Genomic DNA, 12,527 nt, shown 5'->3' on the forward strand with positions numbered 1-12,527 from the left:
TTGGCTGTACCCTTTAGGGGTCATTGTGAGTTCTAGTGTCATGTTGACATTTCTCCAACTCAAATTGTTGCCCCCTAGAAAATATTGGATGAAACAAACACACAACAGAATCAAATCTATGATTCAAAGTATTGCAAGTCTTGAATTATTAATAGCCAAATGTTATAATGCTTGCAAAAAATCAACAAAAATTGTGCATTTTATTTTCAACAATTTTTGCAAGTTTTAACATTGTTTTTTTTCTTTTTCACTATTAGCTGCACATGGTTTCGTAAATTTACACAATTTTCAAAGTTCATTCAAATCCTTTTAAATAAAGTTAAATTACTTTAATTGAAGCCATGTTTTTAAAAAATCAAAGTTGATTTGTATATTTTTATGAAAATTTTATTAGGTTTATTGACTTTTTGCATTTTTCTTTACAGATAAATGAACAGAGTGATAGCTATCCAGAAAAACTATACAATGTTCCAGCTCGCTTAACACGTACTGAGTTCAGAGCTCAGGTATTCCCTGTGATAACATGTCTCACTGCATATCACTCTCAGTTAGAAGGGCACTATCAGGTATATCTCAATTTATCTTTATTTTATACATGTCACAGGAAATGTGATGGTAATTTTTTAAATTACAACTCCTACTATGAATTTAATTTAAGAAAGGGGACAGAAAAATTCATGGTCTGATGGCCAACTCTACTTTGGATTTGAGGTTCTTATATGAGCATCTGAAATCTTTTTGTGCGATGTTATAAAAGAACAACACACCGTATGTACTCATGTATAAGCCAACCCCTTCTGCTTCAGGACCACCAAAACCATGATAAATTGAGAACTGTGTATAAGCTGACCCCCCCCCCCACCCACTCCAAAAATCATCGCATTTTAGAGGGGAAAAATTCATATATTTTCATGCAATAAAAGCTACAAAGAAAAATTGTTCAACCTTTCTGAGAGTTTGAGAGAAGCATTATATGCAAATTATCATTTTTCGTTGTCTTGTATTTGCTGGCAGTTACTTCATAAGGTGACAATGTTTTGAATGGATTAATGGCTACCTCTTGAGTGATCACGACTTTTACCGACTCTGGGAAAAAATTACCACTTGGGTTTCACCTCACTATCTGCTGCAACTAGAGTTGGGTTTAGTGCCCAGATGTCACACCAGAAGGGATGCAAATTTCACCCTGCAACCTTTCTTTCAATAGTACAAGGGGGTGCCGAAATGCAATGCTTGCCCTAAACAACTAATTGTGGCTCTGTCTGTAGCTACATTGATTCTGGTTCAATTGAGTCTGACATTGTCAGGCTCTCCGAGATGAACCATCCCTTTGGAAAAGTGCATAAACCATCCTAAGATGGTCTCTCTCTGCGGTCATGTATGTCTGTCTATAGCTACACAGAACCCTCTACTGGTCAGCTGTAGCTACAAAAATCACTTTACTTATTAGTGATGCTAAAGACGTCACAGATCTTCAAGCTAGCCGTGCAGACGCCGTGTGACTTTATGATTTGGTGGGGGTTGATAATTTCTCCTAAAAGTTAAACCTGTGTGTGAGCTGCTGCCTCCCCCAATTAATTAATTTTTTTTTAACAAAAACTCAGCTTATACACGAGTATGTAAAGTATTTGTATAAATGTTCCATTTCTTGTAGAAAATACTACGTTTAAAAAAAGTTTGGCAGTTTTCTTTTCAAAATCAAAATATGTTTGATACACAATATTTGTGTGTGAATTTATTCTAATTCGTTTAAAAATTTTAGCGAATTCTAATCAAGTGCCTGAAATCTGGTTTGAAGTCTAGAAGTGCAAAAATTTGCATTGAAGGGCTCACACTTTGCTCACTTGAAATGAGAAACATGCTTGTTAAGATGATGCCAGATGTTCTTATGAATTTATCTCAACTGTCTGCTACTGTTAATGTTGCTGTTCCTGTTCTAGAGTTTCTATCAAGTAAGCTCTGCAGATTTGTAATTTTTTCTTTGTTTCTTTTTATATATATATATATATATATATATATATATATATATATATATATATATATATATATATATATATATATATGATATATAGCTGATGAAGTCTTGACAATTATTAAAAAATTGTCCGCTTCTGGATCCTTTGCGGAAACAATCAACACCAAGGTCTCGAAAATTCTTCCATATAATGTTTTGAATACTCTCAGATTTAATAACATGTATTGCTAGTGGTGAATTACCAAAGTCTAAAATCAGCTGTCATAACCATTTCACTCACTCTATTTATAAATCTAGAGATCTGAATGATTTTAATAAATTCAGGCCAATGCCAGTTTTACCTTCTATCTCAAAGTATTTAAAACAATTATCAAAAATAGATCTTTTTCTTTTTTGTCACATTTGAATTTCTTCTCTAACAATCAGTTTGGATTCTTTCCTATTAAAAATATACAGAAACTGCTCTTGTAACATTTACTAAATTTATTGCTGAAAATATTGATAAATATAAAAACCATAGCAATATTTCTTGACATAAGAAATGCTTTTGATAGTATGAATCATTATATAAAGTTTCAAATTATAGAATCAGATAATGCTTTCAATCTAATTGCTTCTTATGTAACCCATAAAACGCAAGCAGTCAAAATTCACAATAGCCTTAGCACCCCATTGAAAATAGTGAAAGTCATTCCTCTGGGCTTTAACATGGGACCATTAGTATTTTTAATGTTCATAAATTATTTATGCAACTTAAACATAAATGACAATGTAATAACGTCCGCCAATGATACAGTATTACTTTACTCAGCTGATGATTTCCAGATACTAATTTAATTAGAGTTCGAAAGTTGTTTCTTTCTGACAACCTACGATAGACGCATCAAAAACTAAGTTTATAAATTTTCTCTTCTCAAATAGCATTCATTTTAACCCTAATTTAATTTCCCATAACATTGATTGTACTATTAGTTCCGATTGTAATTGTTCATGCTTGGACAAGTTACTACAATTAAATACCTTGGCATACACATTAATCACAATCTTAAATGGAAGAGTCATATAAATTTTACTATCTCAAACCTTACTTGAATCAGTCTTTTTTACTAACTTTTTATTACTCCTTGTTTCACTCACTCCTAATGGATGGCTTGTTTGGGGTTCTAACTATCTTTCAACCCTTTTCCCTATAATCAGCCTACAAAAGCGAATAATTAGAATTATTACAAATATGATTTTACTACACCATCAATACAACTTCATCAACATCTCGGAATACTTATATTATGCCAATTATATTTCTACAAATCCATTCTTTTATACCAAAGGTCAATTCTCATTACCTTTAAATACATCTTGATCTTCAAATAGACTAAATAATATTTGTTCACTTTCATTACCTCATAAAACATTTTTGAAGAAACATTTTATTTATCTTATTCCAAAATGCTACAATGATATTTTATGCTTAAGAAATGTGTCAAGCAATACGTATTCTTTCTGGATGGCATAGAAAACTTGTTTAATGATTTTTTGTTGTTCATGTAATTCTTAAATAACATAACAGTTGAATTTATTTACATGCAGCATCTTGTTTTTTCTTTTCACTCCAAAATATATGTGTGTGTTCATATATATATTATTTTATTTATTTATTTTCTTTAAGGCATCATGTAAAACTGTTTTTAAATCGCACTCCTCTGTGCCATGAATTTATATATATACTAAAAAAGTTATTACTTGAAGAGAAAAAAATAAATACACAAGATGGAATTTTAGGACAGTGAAATCGAACCTATGCAGTGGGTCGTCATCAGGGGGAACCCTATGCTAGGTTCGAAAAGAGTAGACGTTTCTGAAAGGTAGCTATGCCTGATTGCATTAAAAATGCCAACCCTTGTTCCCCAATACCTGCCTTCTCAAAAAACATGTTGGACAAAAAAATGACAATGAAAAAAATATATACGTTGAAGAAATAAAAATACTACAGATATATATACATAGCTTCAGATTATAAGCAAAATGAAGCATGAGAAGAATATATACAAAGTTGTAGAATACAAAAATTACAGGGAATATTTTAGAGATTACAAAAAAATGTCAAAAAATAAATTAAAAAGTCCAAAATGTAGTCAAAAAACCCTGGACATACGTAAAGAATGGGGAAACTGTTGTTTTGAAGATTTTTTGGAAATGTTTTTGAATAAGGCATTGGGAATACTGTTGCCAGATGCAGCTTTGAAAAAAGATATCTCTCATATCTCATGATTTTTGTTCCTATACTATATATATCCCCAGTACTGTATATTCAATTTTATCTGTTCAATATTTTGTTGTCCATATTAAAAAGTCATTTACCCAAGAAAGCATCTAGGTAAATAGGTTTCACGCATCAATTTTGGAAGGAAAAGTGTTCATTAGATCCCGAATAATAGCATTTACCAGAATGAGTCATTTTTTTTACTTGACTTCTTGGTAAAATTTTTTTTCTATATTTTTCTCATATTTTTTGTGCTTGCTTGCATAATGATAGTAATAAATTTGACATGATTTATTGGGATCTAATGAACACTTTTCCCTCTAAAATCGATGCAGGGAAACCTATTTACAAGGATTCTGTTTTGAGTATATGAATTTTTCTTGTGCATGATTTCTTTTTTTTTTTTATCAGCTACTTCGTTTGGCATTTTTCCTGTTGTGGCCTTATATTTGTATATAGAGAAAAAATATCTGTATTTTGAACTGAGAAATAAAGTGTGTATTAGATTTAGGGGCATGCTGAATTTGAGTAAATATGGTATTTTATAAAGTAAAATTATACAAATACAACGCCACAACAGACAAAATGCCCAACGAGGTGGCTGATAAAAAGATGCCCATAAAAATAAGGATGTCATGTCTCTTTATTATCATGTCTCTTTTTCAAAAAAATGTTTTCATCTGGTATTTTTCTGAATATATTTGGTTTTCTTTAGATTTAATTCGATTGCCACAACTTTACGTTAGCTTTGTTGAAGACCAGTATAGAAGTATATTTGCTGTTGCTCTTCCGTATACCAATCCATTTAAGTGAGTAATTTCACTTATTAGATTGTGGAAAGAAAATTTGATAAAATTACTCTATAAAAGTTAAGCTGATTGTAGTTTTTAGTCATGAACATATATTAACATATATTTCATTGCAATCAAGGTGTTACATCATCTGAATTTGGAGCTGTACAATAATACATCATTATAATGAAAAAAAATACATATTTTCTTCTTTTTTTTTCTTTACCATTGTTAGGTTCAACCAATACACGGTTGCTCTTTCTCACCATGTGATAGCCATGTGGTTTCTTAAATGCAGAATTCCGTTCAGAAAAGAATTCGCAGTATACATAACTAATGTACGTAGCTCATTGTCTTTTCTCATGCATAAGTTGTGAAGCTTTTGATTATAATAAAAATTTAATTATGTTAGACTTGGTGTTCAGGGTAACTTTGAACAAATATTTGTTACCTAAATCAGTTAGCAATATCTGAGTAGAAGATCTTTGAAAACTGACATTTTTCCTTATTCATGGCTTTCTATTGTCTGGTTTTTTTTCATGATTCTAAAATTTATAGCATCATGCTCTTTATAGCAAAATTTATCCATGTATTATAATAGAAAGATATTAAATATATTTTATTCTACAAACAGCATTATGCACACATTAAGGATCTGCAAAGAATGTTCCTAATATAAATTTTGTGTAAAGATAGATGAAAAGGGAATGTCATAATTTTGGGTCAAAAACAAATGCTCAATATTTTCTGACTCTTCTGAATGCATGATAGGAGGATCGAGAGTAGAAGTCAAAGAACTTGCACAAAGAATACTTGATAAGAGAGATAAACAGAGGACAAGGGAGTCCATGCTCAGTGGAGATGTGTGCACTGCTGTGTTTTATGGCCTGTCACGTGAAGTTTGGGAAAAATCCATAGAGGTGTCAGATATTCATAATTGTTTACAGAGTGTATGTGCTGATCACACCATGTCCTATCAATAGGTTGATATATTAATGATCAGCACTTTGTGGACCTCACTTTGGAAACAATTCAGTAATCAAACAGACTGTCAAAAATCTGTAGAGTCAAAGAGTTTACGAGTTTTAGGAGGAAAGTTTTTTTTTTCAATTCCAGCAGAATATGTAAAATGTATCAATGTTGGTGGTGCTTACATTAGAAAATAGCTAAAGCATTGTATTCTGGCATTGTATGCCACTTTTTGTGAGAAAGCTTACATTGTTATACGCACCTATCTGTAAAACCGGGTGTTGAACACCATCATGAAATATAATGGCAATCAGAAGGTTTCAATAAATAAATAAACAACATAATTTATTAGGCACAGACACAGAGAAATGTAGGACCTCTCGCACACATGGTCTCTTGCCATCTACTCCAAAAAACATTCTATTTTCTTTGTAACTTGCATTGCTAGGTAACAATCCTTTTTTAAGGGAAAAATGTAAAGTGTGACGTCGTCATTTTGCCACTGTGGGTGAATATTCAACTAGATGTCGCTACAATTGTATATGTAAGTCTCTAGATATTAAACAAATATTTAGTAAATATTTTGATGTATTGAAATTTTTACTGTTTCCATTTTTGTTAACACACTAATAATACATTTTTATTATTAATTAAATTATTTTTGTGTAACATTTTTCTATGAGATGAAGAGACTTTTTTTTGTGGAGATTCAACTATATATATGTTCTGACGAAAATCGGGTGGTACTTCTTTTTGGAAATAATATTAGTGCATATATTATAGTACATGTCATTTGGTGGAAATAAAACATTCTTTTTGATGTAAATGTATATCATTGTACGATGTTCTTGACCATGCTTAATGCCTACTTATGAAACCAATTTTTGATCATCCATTACAAAACTTGTTCACACTCTTTATTAATTTTTTTTTTTTTTTTTTTTTTTGGCATCAAGATTCATTATTTGTTTATTGAAATTCATGTTTTCAACATTTTACATGCACTTAAATGGTAATAAAAATATTTTAGATTTTGAATTGAAACTTGATTATTGTTTGAACAAATGAAGTTGTATCAAGTAGTACGCAATTTCAATGCCTTTTTGCTGAGCAATATTAATATGGACAATCCAATAAATATTGAAACTTTACTAATTCCAGAATTTTTTATACAAACATGTCATTTTTCAATAGCTCACTGGTCATTGTAGAAGCCTTTTTGTTTGTTTCAAGCAGCACAGATAATATTTCTACAGATTTAGATCAGTTTTTCCAATCATTAATATGTGTAATTTTTTTTAAACTGAGTGAAACAACAATCCAACAGAAAAGATCAAATAAAATATTGGTGCACGCTTTTGACACACAAATGTTTGCCATTTTTATAAAAAGAATTGCCTTGATATTTTATTAAAACATGACCATCCAATCTGGGGTTCCTTCTCAGGACTAGCCTCTTTGTTTTGTTCAGTTGTTTCACTTTGCTCAGGTGTGTGATAGCACAGCTGTTTGAACTAAGCACTAAAATAAAAAAAAAATTGTCCACCCACATTTTGCATCAAAATGGATGTCTGGAGAATTTTGAAAACTTTGTTTTGAGGGGTTATTTGAAAAATTAGTCAAAACAAAGTCTAGCATACATTGTATTGTTTTTCAGATCAGTCCATATTTTTTTATACTAAAATTGTAGTTTCTTCTCTTCCTCCCCTTCTACTTTTTCAAATTGATCAAAGCATTAAAGAAATAGATTAAATGGGTAGTTTTAACATTAAGATAGATTGGATGCTTAAAAGAAATTCAGAAATGATGTATAATTTTATTTTTTCTGTATTGATCTATTTATAGCAAAATTGAAGTCTTCAAGTTTGTTGTTTTTTCAATCATTATATTGATGAAACTTTAAAGAATTTGTTTCTCATAGTGTCTTCGCAGTAATATGTCTGTACCATATGACAAAAATTCTGGAAGCCAGAACAGTAATAGAGATGGTTCTATGACAGATTCGAAAGTTTCTTCAAGTAATTCAAAGTATGATAAATATGTTTATGCATATTTTGTTTCGTAAAAATATTTGAGGTTTATGGAAATTAATTTTTATCATATGTTACTCCCCCCCCCCTTCATTTTCCAGATGTAATATAGGAGTAAATTATAAATGCTTTTGAGCTCTCTTCATAATTAATAACTTTTTTGCAGCTTTCTAAAATACTAGAGACAAAATAGATCTCATTTGTTAAACCATGTATATATAGCAAAAAAGAATTTCTTCAAATGAAATTCAACTGTGACTAACTAGTTTAAAAAATATACCAGATCTGGGATTTATCTCTTATATCTCAAAATAAATTTTAGAGCATCTGAAAACATTATGCATTGTCAAATGATAAAATGTCATTACAGGGGATTTCAATTTCATTATTATTGTTACAAAAAAAAAATCCATCTAGGGATCCTATAGGATCCCTTGTATACTAGTAGACACACCAATTTCATAAGAGTACGGTCATTTTCAATAGTTGAATCGAGTATATAATTTATGTGTATAATACATCCATTAAAATAAAAAGCTAACAAGAAAAAAAAATTATACACAAAGAAACAAAAAAAGGGGAAGGGGAAGAAAACAGTAATATCTATGGCGAAAAGGCATCAGCATTCCCATGATCCTTGGTGTTTTGATACTGAATCGTATAATTAAATGCTTGTAAAAACATAGCGTAATGCAACATCCGTGTAGCCAAGAGTACAGGTAAACTTTGTGTGGAGAGAATATTGACACTAAGGGCCGATGGTCCGTTACTAGAAAGAAATGTCTCCTAAACAAATAATGGTAGAATTTTTTTACACCCCACACTATACTCAACGCTTCTCTGTCAATCTGAGAATATTTCATTTCAGTCCTTGAAAGTGCACGTGATGCAAACTTTATGGGTCTTTCTGAACCATCCGGCATGTAATGACTGAGTACGGCGTCAATGCCAACTGATGAAGCATCGGTCTGTAACACGAGAGGCAATTTAGGGTCATAATGAGCTAAAATTCCATCGGAAGCTATCTCTTGTTTCAAGAGCACATATGCATTTTGACATTTTTGATTCCATATGTACTCACTATCCTTGCGTAGCAAATTATTGAAAGGTGTAATCATTGTTGACAAATTTGGACAAAATTTCCCATAATACTGAACTAATCCCAAGAAACTTCTCAGTTCGGACACATTCTTAGGTACTGGTGCATTTAATACAGCATTCACTTTTTCTGAGGTTTTCCATGGACCCTTCTTATAGATTTTATATCCGCTATAATAAATTGATTCCCTGAAAAACTCACTTTTCTTTTTGTTCACCTTCAAACCATATTGTTTCAGGCGCTCGAACACAGCATTCAATCTTTCAAAGTGTTCAGCATCAGAGACTCCGGTAACTTTGATATCGTCCAAATATACATGAATGCCAGGGATTCCAGCCAGAACTTGTTTGATACTCCTCTGCCAAATAGCAGGTGCTGACGCTATCCCGTAGTTCATCCTCTTGTATCGGAATAACCCTCTGTGTGTATTGATAGTCAGTAGGTGTCTATCTCTTGGTTGCACTGTCATCTGTAGGTAAACTTCGGCGAGATCAATCTTGGAAAATGCTTTTCCTCCCGTAAGCTCCGCAAAGATGTCATCTATTTTCTTCAACAGATGTTGATCAACCTTTAGAACCGGATTCAGGGTAGCTTTGTAATCGCCACATATGCAAATGTTTCCATCACGTTTCACCACTGGAACGATGGGGGTCGCCCACTCACTATGGTTCACAGGTTCAAGTACGTCTTCAGAGACTAATCTGTCCAGCTCTTTCTCGACACGTTCTTTCAGTGAGAAAGGGATTGGTCTCGCTTTCATGAATTTCGGCTTGGTTCCTGCTTTCAATTCGATGCGACACTGTAATTTCTCCAACCAACCGAGACCCGGGGTGAAAATTTCAGAATATTTTTGAAGCAAGGTCTCAAGCTTTGAAGATCTCGAACCTTCTTGGGTGAGATGTTTCATCTCAGGCCAGTTGATTTTCAAGGTTTGTAGCCATTCCCTTCCGAAAATTGCATTTACTGGTTGATTCACCAAGTACAGGTTCTGAGTAGTAGTTTGCTTTTCATAACGTACTTGCACGGTAGCTTGACCCACTGGATGCACCAACGATTGATCAAAGTTCTTTAGAACCAGGCTCGTTTTCAGAATTTTTACATTTGGACATATTTTCTTGAATTCCTGTACATTCATGCATGATACTGCGGCACCGGTATCCAACTCCATGGAAAGTTTCTTTCCCTCAAGGTGTACATCAAACATCAACTTCTTGTTTCTATTAGCCTGTAGAATATTGACAGGAAACACGTCAGATTCCAGGTTCAGCTGATTCACATTAGTTTTCGATCTAACACTTTCTGTAGGTGTCCTTTCTTTTTACAAAATGTACAAATGCTGTCCTTGAATTTACACTGATGAGCCATGTGAAAAGTGCTCGAACAACGCACGAGTTTATCCCGCTGGTTTCACTTTATGTTTAGATTCCGAGTTCGCGTTGCTCTGGTATCGTTTTCCCATAGGTGCCATTCGAGACACTTCGCTGATTTTCTTCACGCCGAGCTGCGACAGTTGATTATGCATTTCTTGGACATCCTTCAATGCAGTTTCTAAACCGAGAGCTGTAGATTTCGCAGTATCGTAATCGAATTTTCGACAGTCAGAAGTTTCTTTTGGATATTTTCGGAACTCAAACCCATAACGAACGTATCACATAACATCACAGATAGATTCGGTCCAAAGTTATAATTCCGCGAAAGTTTCTGTAATTCGATTGGGTAATCCGCTATTGACTCACCTTGAAGTTGATTCCTCTTGTAAAACTTGTAGCGTTCCGTCATCTCGTTCGGAGTCAGATTCAGATGTCCTCATAACAGGGTGACGATCTCGTGGTAGGACTTTGTAGATGGGAGATCTGGAGTGGCCAGGTTCTTTAGGATCCTGTAGGTGCGTGGCCCGATGATGCTCAGCAAAGCCGATGCTTTCTTCTCTTCGGGTACATTGTGAACGGCGAAATATGATTCCAGTCGCTCCTCGTAGCTATTCCAATCTTCGACGGATTCATCAAACTGTTCAAAATGAAACTGGAACGGTGCGGTGCCAACTGGTTGAGGTTGTGTATTCATCTCATAAACAGATATGGTTCCGGTTTTTTTTTAATCCTCGGTCGCCAGTGTTTTCTATTTTGTTTAATGGTACAGTTAGTTACAATAATTCGGTTACAGACATACACAAATACATGATAACGGATGCACGATTACAAAGATGCTATCGTAACAACAACGCGGTGCGAACTGCCTAAACGTCCAATAGCCGTAATACGATACAATGACATGTGCACCATCTGTCTAACAATAATATAACCACAAACATAACAAATAGCTTGAAAATTATGTCTATATAGATGCACACACACACTTATCTATATACTGGGATTTCCAAAGCGATCTTCGATGTTTATGGTGAATAGGTAATTCTTGAGCCATTTTTTTTTTTAACAAAGGAAGATATATAAAATTAAGAATGTTGTTTGGTAGATTGTTATAAAGTTTTGGGATGATATGAGTCAAATGATTTTTCTTTACTGTTTTGGTATCAGAAGAATTTGTAGGGTATTGCTGAACCTGACTGATGATCTCAATGTATCTAATGGTAGGTAAATCTGCTTTTTTTTTTAAGAAGAATTAAAGATTTATAAAAGAACCAATATCTCAGGGGAAGTATATTTAAATGATGAAAAAGTTCATGTATAGGGGTAGTGTAATAGCTAGTAATAGATCTAATTATTTTCTTTTGTATTTGCACAATAGGGTGAATCGTACTAATGCTGCCCCAGATAGCAAGGCCATATAATAAATGTGAGTGAAAAAACAAGTAGTAAAATGATAGTGGGAAAGAAAGGTTTACTTTGTCTTTATGTGATAAAATTTGTAGAGACTGAAACAAAGTTTTGACTGAAAATAAAGTTAATATGATTTCCATTTAAAATTTTTGTCAATGTGGACACTAAGGTATTTTTGATGGTGGATGTTTGCACTAATGGTGAGCAAATACAGTATGAGTTGGGAAGGCAGAGTTATGGAAAACAAGGTGGAAACGGAATCATCCTGCAAAGAGAAATTCATATATTTTGCTTTAGACATGTTGATTTGAAGGTCATTTGCCAAAAGCCATTCACAAACTCTAATTAAATCATGATTAACTGTGTTAGACAGTAAGTGGCTGTCTGTTGATAAATATAAAAATACTGTATTATCGGTGAATGGGATTATTTTGCCATTTAAATTGAGATTACAAAAGTCATTGATGAATATTGTGAAAATTAGAGGTCCCAAAGTTGTTCCCTGAGGAATGCTCCTTTTTGTTATCATTGGACTACTGACACAGATTTTACTGAGAAGTATGCATTTTTTTTCCTAGTGGTGTTTTTTTATTATGCATTGTTCCTTTTTTTTATTTTTGTAT

General features: G+C 32.8%; 1 protein-coding gene across 1 annotated transcript in view; it reads left to right on the plus strand.

Moving 5' to 3' along the window:
• Nucleotides 1-12,527, plus strand: part of gig (TSC complex subunit tuberin) — a 70,534-nt gene that overhangs the window by 34,649 nt on the left and 23,358 nt on the right. The window contains exons 22-26 of the mRNA XM_089240636.1: nucleotides 426-566; nucleotides 1,763-1,952; nucleotides 4,951-5,044; nucleotides 5,262-5,364; nucleotides 7,917-8,023. Of these exons, the coding sequence (XP_089096762.1) occupies nucleotides 426-566; nucleotides 1,763-1,952; nucleotides 4,951-5,044; nucleotides 5,262-5,364; nucleotides 7,917-8,023 (635 nt within the window). The remainder of the gene's footprint in view (nucleotides 1-425; nucleotides 567-1,762; nucleotides 1,953-4,950; nucleotides 5,045-5,261; nucleotides 5,365-7,916; nucleotides 8,024-12,527) is intronic.

The sequence above is a fragment of the Pholcus phalangioides genome, unplaced genomic scaffold (genome assembly GCF_987345545.1).
Source record: "Pholcus phalangioides strain wild (caught in Gottingen) unplaced genomic scaffold, Ppha-v1.0 ptg000013l_1, whole genome shotgun sequence".
In the NCBI taxonomy this organism is placed as follows: Eukaryota; Metazoa; Arthropoda; class Arachnida; order Araneae; family Pholcidae; genus Pholcus; species Pholcus phalangioides.